Source organism: Colias eurytheme, chromosome 26 (assembly GCF_061535395.1).
Source record: "Colias eurytheme isolate Ceu_HAF_F1 chromosome 26, ilColEury1 Martin Lab GWU primary, whole genome shotgun sequence".
In the NCBI taxonomy this organism is placed as follows: domain Eukaryota; kingdom Metazoa; phylum Arthropoda; class Insecta; order Lepidoptera; family Pieridae; genus Colias; species Colias eurytheme.
The window spans coordinates 9,216,147-9,237,012 of record NC_143005.1 but is presented as its reverse complement, the minus strand read 5'-3'; the positions used below and the strand labels follow the sequence as shown (position 1 = coordinate 9,237,012).

General features: G+C 31.9%; 3 protein-coding genes and 1 long non-coding RNA gene across 5 annotated transcripts in view; 2 read left to right on the top strand and 2 right to left on the bottom strand.

Moving 5' to 3' along the window:
- The window catches only part of crm (cramped chromatin regulator), a 35,415-nt gene extending 20,123 nt beyond the window's left edge, over positions 1 to 15,292 (bottom strand). For both annotated transcript variants that reach the window (XM_090116724.1, XM_090116725.1), the window contains exons 1-3: positions 15,162 to 15,292; positions 14,938 to 15,012; positions 14,380 to 14,483 (exon numbers count right to left, since the gene is read on the bottom strand). In XM_090116724.1, coding sequence (XP_089972850.1) covers positions 14,380 to 14,483; positions 14,938 to 14,950 — 117 coding nt within the window. In that variant the 5' untranslated portion in view covers positions 14,951 to 15,012; positions 15,162 to 15,292. The remainder of the gene's footprint in view (positions 1 to 14,379; positions 14,484 to 14,937; positions 15,013 to 15,161) is intronic.
- LOC149897338 (lipase 3-like) lies at positions 1,675 to 13,276 on the top strand. Its single transcript, XM_090116951.1, has 7 exons — positions 1,675 to 1,752; positions 10,746 to 10,956; positions 11,331 to 11,442; positions 11,632 to 11,872; positions 12,243 to 12,401; positions 12,639 to 12,839; positions 13,103 to 13,276. The coding sequence occupies exons 1-7, from the start codon at positions 1,675 to 1,677 to the stop codon at positions 13,274 to 13,276; spliced, it is 1,176 nt and encodes a 391-aa protein (XP_089973077.1).
- Positions 6,524 to 7,824, bottom strand: LOC149897339 (uncharacterized). Its single transcript, XR_016458246.1, has 3 exons — positions 7,452 to 7,824; positions 7,264 to 7,325; positions 6,524 to 7,189 (listed from the first exon to the last, which is right to left on the bottom strand). It is a non-coding gene; the product is annotated as an uncharacterized LOC149897339 (long non-coding RNA).
- A 1,113-nt stretch (positions 15,293 to 16,405) lies between the features above and the next one.
- LOC149897336 (uncharacterized) lies at positions 16,406 to 20,228 on the top strand. The gene has a single exon (XM_090116894.1). It carries the CDS (start codon positions 16,843 to 16,845, stop codon positions 20,119 to 20,121), a length of 3,279 nt encoding a protein of 1,092 aa, XP_089973020.1. The 5' UTR covers positions 16,406 to 16,842; the 3' UTR covers positions 20,122 to 20,228.
- Positions 20,229 to 20,866: the final 638 nt, after the last annotated feature.

Here is a 20,866-nt window from a genome sequence, read left to right as displayed (position 1 = left end):
TAAATCAGCTTTATTATTATTTCTGTTTGTTTTTGATGTAGTGGAAAAATCCTCCTTCCGTCCTTACTACTGAGGGCCGTAGTTATTTTGGTAGTTTCTTAGTTATATAACGCTATTTTTGTCAGGGTCTAATGGAAAATATCTAATAATATATATGAGTATTTCCTACTTATATTATTAATACTATGACCCCTTTATGACCCGGATATTTTCGGTGAATCTTTAAATGGATATAAATATACTATAGCTGCGCTCCGCGGTTTCACCCACGTGTCTCCGCTCCTGTTGGTCTTAGCGTGATGATATATAGCCTATAGCCATCCTCGATAAATGGGCTATCTAACACCGAAAGAATTTTTCAAATCGGGCCAGTACTTCCTGAGATTAGCGAGTTCAAACAAACAAACAAACTCTTCAGCTTTATAATATTAGTATAGATTTCGCATTAGGTACTATAAATACGTTTTTTTTTCGTTTTGCAATTCGAAAGGAATACATGGTTATTGGTTAATAAAAGCGACATAGTTACCTTCAATCAAAGAATAATATTTATTTTAAAACTAACTCTAAATAAATATAGCAAACATTAGCAAATAGCACGGCCTTGGCCGACTCTAATTTTGTCAAAAAATAGGTCATTCTTCTAGTCTAGTCTTTGTGATTTTATATTACTTTAATTGATGAAAACAAATTTCCCTTACAATTATCTCAGAAAAAATCCCCCGTCGCAATATCCTTACACTTTTATATTTGCCTTAATAACAGGAAAGTATGAGCTTTTTTCATATAAAAATAAAAGCATTGTTACCTACCTACATTTTGATGTTAAAATAAAATTGTTACATTATTCAGATAAAATAATTTAAAAAATGCAAAAGAAAAAATTGACACAAAAAATGAATTTATTTATATGTTTACAATTCTTGAGTTTATTCATAATACTTTTAAAATTATGAATAAAATCAAGGAAAGTCCTTTAAATTGTTAGAAATTATTTTGATTAATTTATATACTCATACTTCACTATCACTACATAATATAAAACTAAGTCGCTTTCTCTGTCCCTATGTCCCTATGTAGGTATGCTTAAATCTTAAAAACTACGCGATTATTTTGATGCGGTTTCTTTTAATAGATAGAGTGATTCAAGAGGAAGGTTTTAGTATATAATTTATTATGTTTTAGAAACAGCGGGCGAAGCCGCGGGCGGAAAGCTAGTTATTGATAAAATTGGTTTAATATTTTTCACTGATATGATATATTATGTATCATCCATAAACCGACATTCTGATTCATAAATGTTGGCAATAAGTACCTCACCCATTAAGCTAATAGCTATCTACATCGAATAATAATCAAAAATCGCATTGGACGCGCCCGTTCCGTAGTGACGCGCGAACGCACAGACGCGGAAATACAATTAATGTATACAGCAATATATATGAGGGCGTTAGTAAATAAACAATAGTATGAAACGTCACCGCGGTACGAAAACTTTGCTCTGCGTAGGATGACTTATATATAAGCTAAATAAAAAATAAATTTACTCTATTTACTGAATAAAGTTTTCAGTAAAAAATTACTAAAAATATTAATAAAATAGATCGATAATTTAATTTAACTACGAATATTTAATTTATTAAAAATATAATTTAAAGTAAAATGTGTGTGAAAATGTTTGCTGTGCTTTTTGTGATATCGTTCAGTGCATTATGTAGCGCGCAACTTCCGAAGGAAGCTTATGTCACAGTGGTGAGTTTCTCAAAATTATGTGATTTTATCTAAATAATAATAGTTTTTAATTAATTTTAATTCCTTCGATGTGTATTTTTTTCGAAAGATAGCAAGTATTATAACATCAAAAATATCACAAAGCTTACGTATTTAAATACCTACCTGAAGTATTAGAAATTCGCCAGCTATTTTACAAAATATTTTTGTGGTATGTCACTTAATTATACATTTGTTCTCAAAAATTCCATAAACAGTATTTATTATTAACATAAAACACACGGCTTTTAAACATCAATTATAAAAACAAACATTTCAGCAGCAAAACTAAATGAAAATCTTAATATCTCGTGTCACAATGTTTGTCCTCAATGGACTCCTAAACCACTTAACCGATTATAATAAAATTCGCACACCATGTGCAGTTCGATCCAACTTGAGAGATAGGATAGTTAAAACATATAGGTACCACGGGCGAAGCCGAGGCGGACCGCTAGTACATATAATAAAAATATCGAGTCGTGAGATCAACTCTTGTTGTAATGATATCACAGTAATTATCCTACTTTGTATTACCCTAACATATTATACATACCTGATTGGTCTTCTAAAAAAACTATAAAGATAAAAGTGTTAAGACTATAGGCCCATGTTGAAAAAAATATGGGTCATTTGAACCACCAGGTGACCTATCTAGAACGATATAAGAGCATAAAATAATAAGATTCAGTACCATCTGTACTTTCGAATTCTCATCTGCACTCAGGTGGACTGCTTATAAGTGACGGCATAGTGCTGAATCTTATTATTTAATGGTCTTATATCGTTCTAGAACTAGATAGGTCACCTGGTGGTTCAAATGACCCATAATTTTTTCAACATGGGCCTGTAGTCTATGTAGTCAGGCTATTAATTCTAAAATATCTAAAGTACGCACGAGTAATATCAAATTCTATCATAATATTTTTCCCCCTTCTATCTGTGCTTATATTTTTATTAATAAGTACCTAAAAAGCTAGACTGATTGTACATTAGGTTAGAATAAATGAAATATTTACTTATTTAGCATACAACATAGAAGCTTCTTACAAACAACCTACCTAATTAAATTTTTAAATTCGAAAAAAAATATGCTATCTCTGACTTGGTCTGACCTAATTAAAAACTATAAAAAAAGAAAATTATCATAATTCTTTCTTCATTAATAAACACACGTATCAGAAGTGAAACTTCTTTGGCAAGATTCAAAGATACCAAAATCGTCGCCTTACTCCATGACTTGACGGTATTACCATGACGTGATGGTATTACCATGACGCGAACTTGAAATTATATACCCAACGCCTAAAGAAGTTTCACTTCAAAATACAAATATTAATGCATATTATTATCCCAAAAAATATACATAAATATTCATAGGCTTTTCTGACTGTAGATACTTATAATTCGTATGCTTTACCTCCAAGAAAATTTACTCTCATTTTCCACAAGGATAATAAATATCAATTAATTTTTCATCAAGCGACATCGATCATTAATTCTACACTATACCTACATACAAATATATTTTATCCGCAACTATATATACTAGGCATATTAAAATTGCATCAGTATCTACTTGTCTGTATGTTGAACGGACTTCGATTAAGTTTTAAGAAGCTCGAAGGATTCGTATAGCGAAACCACAATTTGAAAGATTAGGGATGATAATTTGTAAATGGAAACTTTGTCTCGTGATTCGTCTCTTCAGTCTCTTCCTATTTTATCTCCTTGAAAATTGAATTTATATAAATATAGGGAAATAATGGGACAGATTAAACAATGTTTGAATTTGAATTTGATACCAAACATTACCGGATAAGTAGGTTCACGTGTGCATTGAAACATTATTTTTTCTCATCCCTATAGAAGATTGTTAACAAAATTAATAAAAATATAGCGCGTATGTAGGTTTCTATATATTCATAAGAAAAAATTTAAACTAAGAAAGATTCACTATTTTTTTTGTCCCAAAAATAATGTTTTGAACAAAATAAGAATTCTGGTTAAACATCGTCATCAATGAATATTTTATGTAAATATATGTATAATTTAAAATAATAATAATAAATCTAGACACAAAACATCCTTTCGAGATTATCATACAAAAATGTCTTATATGGGATATTTCATTATAACCAGTTTTTATTATACGCGTGATAAAATATTTTTAATAATAGCAAGGTTATTAAATAAACCAGTAGGTAATAATAAAATGTTTCGCACAAAGTAATTAATATCTACTTAGTTAACTACATGATTAAGTGGCAGTTCCATGATAGGCTGATAAAATGACATTATTTTTTTTAACTGATACTTATACGTGCTTATACTAATAAGGAATAAGGAATATCCAAAAAAATAACTTGCCATACTCTCGATCCTAGATTATATTATGCGTTTTGAAAAGTACGTAAAATCCTACTAACCTACTAATATTATAAATGCGAAAGTTTGTGAGGATGGGTGGATGTTTGTTACTCTTTCACGCAAATGCTACTGAACTGATTACAATGAAATTTGATATGTAGGTAGCTGAAGAACCCGAATAAGACATAGGCTATTATTTTATCCCGGAAATCCCACAGGAACGGTAACTATACTTGTTTTCTTTGAAAACGCGGGTGAAGCGGCAGGCGGCAATCTAGCTAATATTATAAATACATATTATAAATACAATACAACGTCCTCCGTCGCGTCTGTCTGTTCGGGAAAAACTTACAAATGACTGCACCAATTTTTTTTTACTCTCATTAATCGATAGACACACAAAATTGTAACTATATTCAGGTTAAACAATACGGAACAGATGTGAAGTTTTGTTTTCAATAAAACGATTTTAAATCTTCTTCTTATATATAAAAATGAATCGCAAAATGTGTTGGTAAGCGCATAACTCGAGAACGGCTGAACCGATTTCCATAATTCTTTTTTTATTATATTCCTTGAAGTACGAGGATGGTTTTTATGTAGAGAAAACGTAAATATGTACCACGGGCGAAGCCGGGGCGGACCGCTAGTAAATAATAAATATGGCCTATTGCTAATTTCGAATACGATTTGCATACATTTCCGAAATATCCGAGACAGAGTTATTTTAATAACTCAATCGATTGATATGTTTATGGTGTTAGGAAGGTGTATAATTTTTATAGACGGAAGTGAACATCAGAGCTTATATATTATGGTATCTATACGGAAAATGAATTTGATTACAAAGTATATATACTTAATTCAGTTTCCAGAAGTTTGTTCTAGATGCATGTTATTTTTAAGATCGAGAGGTCGCAGGTTCGAACGAACGAACAATTTTGTATACAAGGTATCACAGATTACTAAGTAGTTACTACGTAAATTATGATAATATTGATGAATTTTCTAAAAATTCGTATCGAGAAGGATATAAAATATAGGTCAGTAGATTTACTTATTACTACAACCAAAAAAATGATTCAACAAAATTTGCCAAGCAGTTCGCGCGTTATTTTCTGAAACAATGTTGAATGAAAAAAATTCATTCATAAACATCGTTGTTTTGCAATTGGAAAATTGTTTTATAATATTAGGTCTATTATTCTGTAATAATAAAATAATTAAAAACTAAGGACGTGTACTGCTTGAAGCTATAACGATTAATCTAAATCTAATATGGACTTTATGATGTATGCAACAAGGTTTTCTTTAAATTTGGATATACATTACACGTATTTCTTCTCATCGGTAAATCTATAATAAATTTATTAATGGCTACTATAAAGAGTAAAAACTATACCAACTAACCAATATAAATATCCACTAAAAAAAATATTGGTAGCGCTCTATATTTACTTATTTAATTTTATAACTCAACAAAATAATGTAAATCATAAGATGATAATATATGATGCTTACTTATTAAATAACACAAACGTTTTCTACCTAATAGACCATTATCTACAGAATACGCATTTCTTCAACCGACAAAATATAACGATATCAAGCCGTTTGTTAACTGCACTGTAATTTATAAGTATGTACATAGTAGCAATGACGTTTAACAGTTGTAAAATATAATAAAAAACGTTATTAAAATTCGATGGGAAATTCAGATACGTGTTCTGAATGTCTTGCCTACGATATCTTTGTTCGTTCGCTTGCGTGTTTGGAATGAGAACATTGAGGAAGGAATTTTTGCATATGATATAATACAGCTGTCGCGCAATATTGGTATTAAGACGATACACAAAAAAAAATCCACTGCCTGGCGGGCGGAGTCTAATAGCTCGCTATCGCGAACGCGGGTGTGCGCGAAGTCATTCTTGCAAACTCGCCGCGCTGCCGCTTGCCGACTCGGAACAAACATGTATGGAGTCGTCATACAGTTATAATATTGTTATACATTTATTTAATTGTTGATTCATTGGTTTTATTTTCTTGCTTATAAACAAATAATCTTCTTTTTAACAACTACTTAGACATTATTAATTATTATTATTTCGTAATGTTTACTTTATTACAAAAACTTTGGAAAACTTTGGATGTTAATTTGTATATTTTTTTGTTAGTTGTTACTTAATCACGTCAAGACTACATTACCAATTTTGATAAAATATAGCTAATTTCCTGGATTTACACATAGGATACTTTTTATCCGAACTGAACACTTCTGTGGGATAAAACAGGATTCACGATATAACCTAATTCCACGCGGGCAAAGCCGCGGTCGGAATGATATTTTTTTAAATAAAAAAATTGTTTAAAAAAACACAAAATATTATTGACGCATGTATTTATTTTTTGCACTCTATTATAATTGTAATTATTCATTACAAATAATCAAAATAAAATAGCCAGAACAAAGTTAGGCCCTGGTAGGGTAGGTAGGCAGGTACAGCAATGTGAGACGAACACTGGCTTATTTATACCAATAATAATGTTTTATAAACATTAAATTAAGTTTACAACAAAAATACATAATATTAGCTAATGTGAAAACGAATCAACCAATCATCCCACATCAATGAAATGTGCACACAAATATTCATCCAAATCGGTTCATGTGATTAGGAGAAGTGACTGCAGCGCCATCTTCCGGGCCCAATTGTGTTTCCAGATCACCCAGGAACTCAATTTAATATACTTACACAAAATTTTTCGAAATGAAAACTCACATTACTATGTAAATATGAATATAAACCTGTTTTAGTACTAAGCAATTTCCCGCACAGGTGTAGTAAGTATAAATGAAATAAATATCAACATCAAATTCTTTATACAACATACTTATCTACCACCTACTAAGAAATGTAATTCTTGAAATTTTTTCGTATTTTTTTTAAATATAATACTACTCCAATGAGCTCCTGTTCCATATTACATCCACCATACTTCCACTAAGTTCACCATGATTTTTGATTTCTTTGCACTTTGTTGCTTTTTGCTAAAAATGGAATCATGCGATAAAACCAGTAGAGCGTTGATAACATACATTTTTGACTGAATAAAGGTACTTACGAAGGAGTGGGTTCACATTGTGAACAATCAGTGGGTTTATTTTCCTTCTGGATTCCGGATTTCTGAAAAGATTATCTATGCTACAAATGAAAAAACCTCACACATTCGTTATGTACTTAAAACAGGGGTACATATCAAACATCGTCTATAATACAATTATCATCAAATTTAAAATAAAACCAACTTACTTCATTAATTTGTTCCAATTGTAAGCATTCTTTTTCCTCCAACCTTTATGTTTCTTCTTCTTATTTTCTTTATTGTCCCCATTTTGTCTTATCGTGTTGTCACCCTTTTTTACGATTGCGCGAGCGACACAAGTTCCCCGTGTGACGGCCGTAGCGGGAATGACTCGTGCAGCGATCGGGGTAGGAAGGTACAGGGCGGCTCTCGATATATTGGCTGGTCGCGCGCTAATTTCAAGTATTTGTTGTTTATTTCAAAACCATCGCATATTTCAAAATTCTAAATCGGTAGACGTATAGGTTGTATATTTTATAGTTAATATCCAAAAAGTCGTAACTTTACGTTTGTTATTTTGAAGATGCCAGAGATTAAAAAAAAAAAACAATGAGAACTTTGTATTTTTTTTCTATCGAGAAAATATCATGGAATCATGTTTCTAAAACGGTAGACGTATTGTGTTACTATTGAACTTTCTTGTCAAGAATTTTCATCACAACAACTTTAATAATATAAAAATTACGAAGGTTTAAAAAGGGCCGTAAATGTTAGAAAAATTAATTCATCACCTTAACTGTTAAGGTATCGAGAATTTAAATGACTAGCTATGGCCCGCGGTTATAGCCGCATTGCTCCGCTCCTATTAGTCTTATAATTAATATAGCCTTCATCGATTAAACCTTCTATCTAACATAGGAAGAATTTTTCAAATAGGATGCTTAATTCCTGAGATTCATCCAAACAAACGAACTCTTCAGCTTTATATTATTAGTATAGATATGGTAATCTACAGTAGATATTTTTATTTTATATCCAGAGAAATACGGAAAACTTTGTTGATATAATAAAAAAATTGTTGGTTAGAACGTCAATCACCACAAAAATAATGTCTATTCAAAACAACTTTTTCATTTTTGCACACATTTATATGTATACCTATGGAGGTATAAAATATGTGGATGTTTACAAACAAATTTGACACATCTTAATATATATAAATCTCGTGTCACAATGTTTGTCCTCAATGGATCCAACTTGAGAGATAGGATAGTTTAAACATGTAGGTACCACGAGCGAAGCCGGGGCGGACCGCTAGTAAGACATAAATACCAAAATAGACTAACTTGAACTTGAACTAGCTACTAGCATGTGCTACTAGCTAGCTAGAAATCAGACGACGGTATCATTATCTAAAATGTCAAGTTCAAGATAGTTGATTAGACATTGCACCATCCTCATCTCATTAGACCTTCATTACATTGTCAAGGCTGCCATTATCCTTATTCCTTTGTCAGAAAGTTCCCATGTCACTATCGGACAATATGTGATATCAGTATTTATATGAAACGAAGATGGTATACTGTCAGTTTGTTTGCACAACAGATAATTGAATAATTGTGCCAATTTACACGTCATATATGCTGCTGATGCAAATCTTTAAGAAGGAATTTATGGCAGTTTTACGATCTTGTTTTTATGTGTGCATATTATTATCAACTAAATATGTCACATCAAATGCGACCGACATTATCAGTAAATTAATCTATTTTGATACAAAAACAGGTAACTAAAACGCGAAAATTAATTTTTTTGCATCCAAAGAACAACCAAAGCTTCAAATATTAAACAGTATATTCCCAGCATAAGAAATTCTCCTAATAAAAAGAGAAAAGTAATATGGAATCAATGAGTATAAACTCCCACTTTGCCAGAGTCATTTTAAATAAATTGTCAATACATTATATATTCAGATCGTGGAAGACACATAGTAAAATGTTATCTGAGGTTAATTGAGTCGAAAAATACGATATCATGCAGGTAAATCTGCATCACGGACTTAATTGTAAAAATGCCTTCAAAGATATGAGACCGTTATTCTACGGAAGCTTAATACTGTTATAGATAAAAAAATTGTCTCATCTAAAGCACTTGAAAATAAATTGGAGTATATTTCAGAAAAAAGAAGGAAGGACAAACGAATTATCCAGGACAATCCTTGAAGAAATACAAATAATTATAAGTTTTGATGGCAGTCTATTGTAAATAAACTTAATTAACACGTTAAATACGAAAGAATTAGCGACTCTAAAATATTTCAATTTTTGTCAAGCTAAAATACCATAACGAAAAACGCGAAGTCACACGTACGTGTTGAAACCCATAAAATTCAAATCAATGGTTCTTTCAAATTTTTCGATTTCCTAGGCTTAAAACAAAGTTAATAGTTTAGTTCATCCTTCATCAATCATTGGTTAATTAATTGACAATTGATATTTATTTTTAACTAGCGGTCCGCCCCGGCTTCGCCCGTGGTACATGTTTACGTTTTCTCTACATAAGAACCATCCTCGTACTTCAAGGAATATAATAAAAAAAGAATTATCGAAATCGGTTCAGCCGTTCTCGAGTTATGCGCTTACCAACACATTTTGCGATTCATTTTTATATATAAGAAGATTACTGCACGGATGGTCCAAGTTTTTGTCTTTTAATTAGCTTCATTTTAACAATGGTATTTACGACCACATGGGTATTTCTATACCAGTATTATGAAGAGGAAAGATTTTTTATATGAATTAACATAAAAACCACTTCTGCGATTATAAATTACTGCCGGGCGAAGCTGGTACAAGCGACTCGTATTTAATATTACTAGAAGATATTGTTATAATAGCAGGGGAGCCCATGATGCTAAATGTGGATTTACTTGCGCGTCACGGAAACCTATTAGAATTGGTAGATTAGACTATAGCGAGAAAAAAAGGTCCTATAATGTTTTCACTTTTAGCGGTGGGGAAGGGTTTTTTGATTTTTTTTTTTAATTTAAAAAAGAAAAAAATTGGCTTGGAAATACTCACGCGCGTTAGATATTGATATTTTACATGCTCCAGGACGTCACTGAAATAAAATATACGTTAATCTGAATATTTAAGTGGCGATTTAATCGCTATGAAGAAAGGGTAAAAAATTAAAGTAATATTATTCGAGCGAGTCAGATTAATATATGGGGGGGCTAATTACAATACAAGAAGTCCCCATTTCACTAATCTGACGATTCGAGCTCAACCTTAGGGAATTATAGATTTTTTCAAATTTTCCAGCGGGGCCCCGGAGCGCACCCACCAACTATAACGGCTCATATTGACTAGATGTTCTAATGAATAGCTAAGGTACCTTCCCTTATAGTAATCTGACGCGCTCGAGTACCTAAATCCCAAAATCCCCTCTTGGGCTCCCCTACTATAATATGCAGAACCTTTGCCTAACTATCTCTTGTCAATTCTTCTATCTCATTTCAGCCACAACTAATATCATCAGCAGGATATCCAGTAGAAAAGTACAGAGTAACCACCGCCGATGGTTATATCCTACAAATATTCAGGATCCCAGCTGGCAGACGCACTCCCAGAAAGACTGGCAGCGCGAAGGGGAAGAAAGCAGTTCTCCTGATGCACGGTCTCATGGGCTGCAGCAGTAACTTCCTTATCATGGGCCCGGAGAGAAGTTTGGGTAAGAGGCTTTTTATTAAGGAAATAAGAAGTATCCCATGAATGGATATTTTAAATTATCTGGTCGTTTATTTTTAGGCGTTTTAAATTGTATGAGTTGAAATTGATATTTTTGGTTTTATGGCATTCAAATGCTTTATAAATATAAATATTTATAATTTTATGAGTTGTCTTGTAAGAAGTGTTTCTAAACCGATACCCAATGCAGCGATTTACTAGTAAAACGCATGCAATTGAAATAAGATAGTATTATAACGTGTGTGACTGGGCCACACTTTTCTTTATGGTTACTGGTCAAATTTATGTTTAAGAATTGTTTGTTATGTAAAATGTTTACATTACATTACATAAACAACAATTCGTCTTCTATTTCAGGATATTTACTTGCCGATGCAGGCTACGATGTTTGGTTGGGCAATTTACGTGGAAATTCGAATACTGCTCACAAAAACTTAACCCGAGCTGATCCACAGTTTTGGAAATTCAGGTATTGATTTACTCATGAGTTTTTGTTTAGTTAACGCAATCCGTTGAGGATTAAAGAATATTATATAAGGTTCTAACTAGTTTTAATGCAAAGAAAGTATTCTGTCCTATTAAAATTTACTAAAGATATGCCGCCTTGTTAACCCCACGTCTGATATCTTAAACTTAACTATTTTCATATCTTTTCCAGCTTGGATGAGCATGGCAAATACGATCTGCCAGCGATCATTGACAAGGTTCTCGAAGTGACTGGCTTAGAGAAGATCCTGTACATCGGCCACTCGATGGGCACAACCTCATTCTTCGTCATGATGTCCGAGAAACCAGAGTATAATGAAAAAATCGTGGCCTTCGTTGCCTTAGCACCGGCTGTGTACTTGGCCAATAATAAAGCGGTGATAGAATGGATCGTAAAAGACATGAATTTAATCGTAAGTTACTTTATCTTCTTCTTCTTCTTCTTCTTATATATAAAAATGAATCGCAAAATGTGTTGGTAAGCGCATAACTCGAGAACGGCTGAACCGATTTCGATAATTCTTTTTTTATTATATTCCTTGAAGTACGAGGATGGTTCTTATGTAGAGAAAACGTAAAAATTATGTACCACGGGCGAAGCCGGGGCGGACCGCTAGTAATTAATAACATTTTAGAACGAGCCATTGCATCTAGCTGACTGTTATTTCCACTTTTTTCGTAAAACTACCCACAAACCAACACTTGTAGATAACTGTAAAATTAAATATTATTATGAATTCAGACAGGACACATAACAAAAAGTGGTTTATAATTGTTTTCCAGAACAGAATGAAGGCTCAAGGCTTACTGTCATCAAATTTGTTCGATAACATGTGGAAGATTATATCCAATAATGCCTGCAGAATGAAGCGACCGCAGGAGAACCTGTGCGTCCAAGTGATCTCACTAGTTATGGGGGAGGATAATGATCAGCTCGACATGGTGTGTTATTCTTTATTTTATTTGATCAAGCATTTCATTTTTTACATTTTAAGTGAACTAAACTTTTTAAAGTAGCTACTGTTTTTCATTTGAGTGCTACAACAGAAATTAGGCTCCTAATTTGAACTGATATTTTTCATATTCTCCGCAACTTATAAGAGGAGAGTCAGAATAACTTCCTATTAATGACATAAAAAAATATTCTACCTACAAATCTATATAATGTCCCTTTTCCAGGATATGCTGCCGGTATGTGTCGCAAGAGTACAGCCCGGATCGTGGCAGCAATACGAGCATTACGCGAAGATCGCACTAACCGACGTGTTCACGGCCTGGGAGGACGGCCTGTACGGCGCTGTGAGGCCGTACAAACTGACCAACGTGAGAGTACCAGTCGTGCTGGTGTATGGAGAAAATGATCGACTAACGGAAAAATCTGTGAGTGTTGTATATTATTTAATATACAGTTATTATATTCATATTTTTATCTCGTTTGGTTATATTTGATGAATAGTCTGAAGATAGGTGAGATCGAAATTGTAATGAGACACTAAGAATTGCCATTTTAAAACAGTTGGAATATAATATATCAATCACATTGAAACCGTTAGATTACAATCTGCCATACATAAAATTGTTATTAACATAATATACCTTTAAAGCAGTTACAGATGAACTAATGAAGCCATTTTATATTGCAGCAAGTTTTAAGATTAGCAGATGAGCTAAGAGCCAATGGAGTATTAGAAGAAATTAAAGCAGCAAAGCCAAAGATTAACCACATTGACTTTATATTCGCCAAAGATATAAGCACCATAATCAACAAACCATTAATTAAAACTGTTCACAACTTATATAATAAATATGGGTCATAAATTGCAGTTTTATTTATGTATATTATTGGATATGTAGATATTTGACTATCAGTACTCTTTACTTAAAACTTTGACTGACCGGTTGGCTTGTTTGGTAGTGCCCTTGCCTTCCACGCCAGAGGTTGTGGGTTCGATTCCCACCCAGGGCAAATATTTGTGTGCTGAACATAGATATTTGCTCTGTGTCTGGGTGTTAATTATCTATATAAATATCTATTTAAAATTATACATGTATGTTTATCAGCCATCTGGTTTCCATAACACAAGCAAAAGCTTAGTATGGGATGAGATCGTGCCGTGTGAAAAATTGTCCTGATATATTTACTGCTATTTTTACAGAAAATATATTTGTTTCTATTTTGGCTTTTTGATGATGACTCAAATAGAAAGTTGTAGCTAATTTATTAAATATGCTGGATCTCATAAACTTTACTTTTTTCTAATATGATATTCCTATTTCTTTCATCCTTTTTCCTTGTCGGAAAGCTATTGTCAATATCTATCTAATCTAATATCTAATATATATTATAAAGGCGAAAGTTTGTAAGGATGTATGGATGTATGGATGTTTGTTACTCTTTCACGTAAAAACTACTGAACCGATTACAATGAAATTTAGCACACATATAGAGGGTAACTTGGATTAACACATAGGATAGTTTTTATCCCGGAAATCCCACGGGAACGGGAACTATGCAGGTTTTTCTTTGAAAACGCGGGCGAAGCCGCGGGCGGAAATCTAGTAACATAATAAGTTTCTGAAATTTTGAATAGCTAATCATAAACATTAACTATAGACATAGAGTCTGGCCAATCGCTTGCACATTTATATTTGCACATGATTTGAGCTTTTTGTGAAAAATTTGCTTTATAATATGTACACATCTTCATCAGCCTAGTTAAAAGAAAACCACATAGTTTGCGTTCCTGGGATTCCTGGGATAAAACCTATCCTATGTCCTCTATCACATCTCAAACTATCCCTGTAAGTACGAAACTTCATCCAAATCTGTTAAGTGGTCTACAAAATTATTCAAAAATAATGTCCAAAGTCCAAGTGCCAAATATCTTATAGAAAATTGTATAATAACTATATTTCATACCTTATTCAGGCTTGGCTTCACTGTTGGCACTGTTATCTTGGAGTTAGTTTTACTCTGAGGAGTGCTAACTGTAACTTTAAGCTCTGGAGGCATGCCATGGTTTTCTGAAAACAATAATAAACGAAAATATTAATAGAAAGATAAAGCATTCTTTCTAAGGAAGTGTAGATGAGAAAGAAAACAGTACTGTAGCTATTGAATTCTTATATTATATAATCTTAAGTAGATTTGATGATATGTTTTCTAATGTCTCACTATTAATAATATGATTTCTGTCTTTAATGAAAAAGATGCTTTCTAATTATTTTGATATTGTTTTGAAAAGAGAATACAAAGAAAAATGGAGGCTTTGTGTTTTTTTTTTTTAATAGACAACAAACAATGTTGGAATTGCCTTAACCATGTTAAACTTCAAATAATATTTTAATAATTTCCCATATGAGTGATATATAAAATTGCATTGAATAATATACCAAAAAAGTGAATAAGTATTAAGTGTAATCCGTTTAATGCTAATTGCTAAGTTAAAAAATCATTCAGAATTTTAAAGAAGCTGACCTTTATTTGGCATAGGTATATCAACTCGAACGTCTTGTCCCCCTTAGCCTTACTATATGTCTATTGGACGAAAATCTGTAATAAGAAAGGTTGTAATTAAAGTGATTTTGTATGTTTTATTCGTGTAAACTTTATTTTAGAAATTAAAATCCTGAAAGAAAATGCATAAGTAACGACATAGGTATGTATGTATTTTAGGCATATTATAAGTAAAGGAAAAAAACCTTCTGATAGTAGTTTTCACCTCACATACGTATCTAAATCTTAAGGTTAAGTCTGAAGTACATATTTCAAAACTTTATAACACAGCTTTTTATTTATATTTTTGTAAACACAAATAGTTGGCACTTGGCAGTTGGCAGCAAGATAATAATTAACTGTCATTTGTCAATTGTCATCTGGATAGTCATATTGCGATAAAAGTCTATTTGACTACAAGTATATTTGATATTACCTGGTAAGAATCATGATTTGCTCAGAGGAATAAACCTAGTGATTTGTGTTTTATATGGTTAAAGACAAGTGTCATAACTTATTTATACCCATTTTATACCACAAGACCAAGACACATAATTTTAGTAATATACAGTATACACGCTTTATTGATATAACTCTTGAAATGATTGTATTGTAACGGCCGAACCCATCATATTATGTGTACTCAGTAATCTGCCCGTACATACAAACTATGGTACATATGGGCGTATATATTTTCCTGCGCGGGTTGACAGCACTGACAGGAAAATATATGAACATGACAAGCGCCGATAAGCGCTTATAAGTTTCAAGCTTTCTTTCTGAATACGCCCTATGTATAGATGTACAATAATAGTGTAGGACTTGTAGGAGGTTGAGCTAATAAAATCGAATTCAAATCAGAGAAGTGTAATGGTTTATTAAGATTTTAACATATTATATTATATTGTAATCTACTATATCATATATGTCACCGGAAGATAACAAGATCCGCAAGTTAAATTTCCTAGGAAATAAACTTTCGTAGGATTTTAAACGAGAGTTTATAACTAATCATTTAATCCATCCAATCCACAGATCCAATCCATCCATTCCTTATCTTATGTTTCTAAACGATTGACCAATCACAGAAGAGCTTTTAATTTTGCTCTGAAGTTTAAAACGCGAATCGCGATAAAATAACATACTGCCTGTGCACACAAGGTGCACACTGATCTCTAATTTTACGCGTGAGTGAATTTTTTACACGCGAGTTCGGTAAGCTTATCAATCTTCAAAAATATGGGCATAAAATAATACAATTTGTTTCTTATTTATAATGCTATGAAAGTTTATAAATTTCCTGAATCCTGGGAAATTTATGAACATGCGTCTTGCGGATCGTTATCTGCCGGTGACTTAGCCGGTGACATAATATAGATGTCAATTGTCATTTATGATTTGTCTTTTGACACAAAAATAAATAAGACATGAAAAATTTTTTTGTAAACATTTACAAATTATAAATAAAATAGTACAGCTATAAGATAAAATTTAAATATAAATTTTTGTGATAAACATTTTTAACAGTTTCATATTATTTCACAACAAATGTCAATTGTGATTAAACAGGCTTTTGGCTATGATTTGCGGCTGAAATTATTTACGTCTTTATCACTGATAGTGAGACTATTACATAGAATCAGCAATCATCTGAAAGCATTACCTATTTGCGCTTGACTTTAATTTCAGCTTATTGGTGAAATAGTAATAAAAAACATTGTGCAATAATTTTTCACTAAACATCATATTATCTAGTCAGTATAGTGCAGTGATAGTATTATACGGTACTTGGTATAAAGCGTGATATATACATGAGTAAAAAACATTAAAAAAAATACATAAGGAATAGGTCTATACCTAATACAACACCAGATTTTACTTAGAAAAATGGAAGTTATCAAATTAGAAATGAAAGCAACACTTGGACAAAAACACAGGCAATTTAACAAAGCAGTTCAAAATGCTATAGAAAACAATCCTAACCAGGAAATAGAAGACATAAATTACAACCATCCTGATATAGACAATCTCTTCAAAATAGATTTTGCATGTCGCACAAAAAATGTTGAATACTTGCTTAAAGTGTTGAAATGTGAAGATATGTTATATGTTTCAAGAGCAATAAAACATTCAGTATGGTTAATAACTGATCCAAAATATGCACATATAGTTAATCCTGAATATCTTCACATAGAGCTCTTTCCTTATATGTTGAGCGCAGCCAGAAATAAACTATTGTATTCCATTCGTGTTAACTTGAAGGATCCAGTGCGCAATGAAGCATTCCTCAACTATTTGAAAGATGTGGATTTGAACTTGGCAATGAAATGGCTTCCAAATTGCTCATTGAAATTTATCCTAGCAAAATTGGAAGAAGATATTTATAGAATACCTGATGACATATTTTTAAGAATTTTCTGTGTAAGTGCCGAAACATTGAATTTATATATCAAGAATTATTACTGGAAAAAGCCAATGCTTCGAAAAGCAATGGTAGTGATAAGCAAGCAAGGTGAGAAATATTTTGAAGTTTTAGACAAAGTTGATAAACAAGAAATACCAAAGTTCAATTCAAAACACACAAAAGCTGCTATGAAGCACTGCCCGAGAAGGCTTATGTGTAAATTCAATCGTTATATAAATTACATTGATGAATTAGTTTTTGTCAAGTATATTGATGTAAATTCTTTCCAAAGATTTTGGAATCATTACAAATCAAATAAGAAATTCAAAGTTCTTTTCCCTGAAGAGAAGTGTCAACAGATTTTTAAAAGAATTGACCAAAATGTCTTAATTTCATGTTTATTGGAATGTAGTACTGAGAAACAGCAGGAAATTAAGGTTGTACTATACATTCTGCGGAATAAACATCTAGGTGATTTAAAATTCAGACTTAAAGTCATAAACATTATCTTAAAGAAGTTTCACTCACATAGATTTGATAATAAAACATGGAATGTTTTAAATGATATTTACAGTAAAATGGGAGTATACTCACAATTTAAGAAACATTATCGACCATGCATTAAGTCTGCCATCACATATTTTGTTGTTAACAAACTACCTGTGCCTGATGAAATTGTCGCTATTTTCGATTTTGACACATTTAAACGTGAACAAAATAAATTTAATGATGAAGAGAAATGTAAAATGTTCGACTTTCTGTATCTCTTTGTTATTAACAAAATTGAAACATCTGAAGATGAAACTATGCTTTCCTGGCTGGAAAATATTTTAATTTTGTTCAAAGATTGGAATAAACAGATGGTAGATTATCCAGAAATTTCAAGCAAAATTGAGAGCATAATAAAGCCAATGAAAGATCCATATGACATGGAAGGGATTAAACAACTATATAATAGAAAAAAAGTCTGGAGAATAGTTTTATTTCAGGAATCATTGCTAATAAATCCTAGAGAAAGTGCATGCTTAAATGCATTGAAACATGATCCAAAAATATTGTATAATCATGAGAAGGAATTTCATGGCATATGTTCGCAGAAAGACACTCAAATTTCGAAGTTTCTTGAAAGAGTCCGAATTTATTGGCCACAATCCTTGGCTAATGATCTTAAAACAATATATAAAAATCAACTACATATGGTGCTTGATAAGAGATTTTATCAACTTTTATCTAAGAAGGAATCAATGGAGTTCTTAGATGCATATGTTCCGCAAGATGATGTTATTCATTGGAACAAATTGCACGAATTAGAGCTGCGTAAACACATTGTAAAAAATATACATGTGGCACGACCAAAACCTTCATTAGATGTAGTATTGAAATATGCTAAGGGTATTTATTTACAGGACTCATTTTCATCAATAAAGGCTTTATTGCATAATATGACACCTTTCCAGAGCAAGGAATGTGTCAAAAAATTGCAAAATTGGCCAGAATTTGTACAAAAGCTTTGCGTCTTTCAAGCGTTTACAAAGTTAACTAAAGAAGAACATAATGAAATTATAAGTAGTATTTGGAATAATACACAATTTTGTTCTGTACGTGCTGATATTTTTAAGCTACATTACAAAGCTTTACGAAATTATACTAAGAATGACATGAATAAAAATGATGCATATCACACGACCGTTCAAGAAAGATGGAGCACTTTGAAAAAATTGATTTCAACCCTTACTGAAAATGAAAGCATTATTGTATATAATTTGTTAAATAAGTTTGAAAAGGTTCCCCAAATAGTACGAACGGACTATTGCATAAATTCGTACAAGTTTTTGAAGACATTACCCAGAAGACTTAATTGTTATCGCTTTATGAATAATATTGTATCAAAAATGGAATACAACAAAGTATTACTGGAACTTGAAGTGGATTTTGTTGCGGAAATTGTTAACGATACTATAACGAATAGGATATGGACTGAAAAATTGGATTGGACGTTTAAAACTCTCCTTATTACTTACATAACAAGCCAGAATGGTAACGAAAAGAAACTTATTGCCTTTGAGAAAGTTTTGAACCCGGTATTTAAAAAGGCTTATGAAATGTGGCATGTCAAACACCAGGGCTTATACATGGCGAGATTTAATATCTATAGTTTTGTTTCTTTACTTTCTTATAAAGAATTTCTGGAAGGAACGAAGGATCCCATCCTACTCATTCTTATAAACAATAGTTTTCAGGAAAATTTGGTTGTCAATGAGAACTATGTGATAATGACTAGTCTCAAATTGGCAATAGAGTATTTAAAAATTGCAGCCACTTATGAAAGCCGATTGCCTAACATTCATGAGGAAACCTTTCAAGAATTTAGTAAGATATGTTTCAAATTATTATGCGACGATGTTGCATCGAAGGGAATCGGGATTTTGTTTCTGTATCATCATGCTCTGCAATGCATTCTTAACGGTTTTCGTATACTTAGAAAGACGCAATATAAATTCTTTAATCACATGCTAGACTTGTCTAAAGATTTATCATCTGATTTCGAAATTTTAGTCCATAAGTTAGTTGTGGAACATACGTTCTATCTCGATTATTTTAAGGAAGATAAGAAGGGAAGAAAATTGTTAAACGAAAGCATAAACACGCATCCCGCTGCTGCAGTGAGAGCGGGAGCCTCCAGACTGTACATTACGGAATTATTATGCGTTATTCCTTACTACCCGTTGATGTATTATTTATTAAAAGGACTTAGAATATAATTATTAAGTAGTGTGACTGTGATCAACTCTGTGATTTAATTGTTTTTGATAATATTAATTATAACTTGTTTTTGAAAAGAGTATATAAGTAATATTTAGAAATTAAAGACTTTTTAACGGATTTTAAACGCGATTTATTCATTATATTATTTTCCCGACGTATGGAACACTTTACAGCGAGCGTGGTCACGGGGAGACTGAGATGTTATTCGTCAATCGTCTTGACTGTCATTCAAAAATTTCTATTTCTTAACTACCTCCACCTATTTCTCCGTAGTTGATATGTGGAGTATTTTTCCGGATGTTGGCAGTATTGGCTTATTGTGTCTTCGAGTCTTTTGGTACGTTTTATGTTTGACATGGGGTTTTAAATTCTTAATAACAAGATCCCATGTGTTGGAAAGTTTCAAACCATCTTCTCTATTGAAATTTGTATGTTTTTAAATTTCAATCCAAACATCCATATTAAATTTAGGTATGTATTATAAGGCTGTAACTTGTCAGCTTTAAAATTTAATTTATTTTAAATTTCGTTATAAGCTGTATGCCTTTATTTGCTTATATCTAAGAACGAGCTCGGGTCATAAAGTTATCATAAATTTAAAATTATTTATTTAAAGGACCACCCGTTTCATTCAGATAGTCCTTAGCTGTGGTCCTTAGTTATTCCCGCGTAAACCAAGCCCGACATATGTTGTGTTGCCGAGGTTTAAATTATAGTTCACTTTTATTTTCGCTCTTAACA

Excerpts from the sequence above, each read along its gene's own strand:
- LOC149897338 (XM_090116951.1), top strand. The coding sequence starts at position 1,675 with ATGTTTGCTGTGCTTTTTGTGATATCGTTCAGTGCATTATGTAGCGCG. Across the intron at positions 11,443-11,631 it reads CCACAGTTTTGGAAATTCAG|CTTGGATGAGCATGGCAAAT; the intron begins GTATTGATTTAC and ends TATCTTTTCCAG. Across the intron at positions 12,402-12,638 it reads ATAATGATCAGCTCGACATG|GATATGCTGCCGGTATGTGT; the intron begins GTGTGTTATTCT and ends TCCCTTTTCCAG.
- LOC149897336 (XM_090116894.1), top strand. The coding sequence starts at position 16,843 with ATGGAAGTTATCAAATTAGAAATGAAAGCAACACTTGGACAAAAACAC.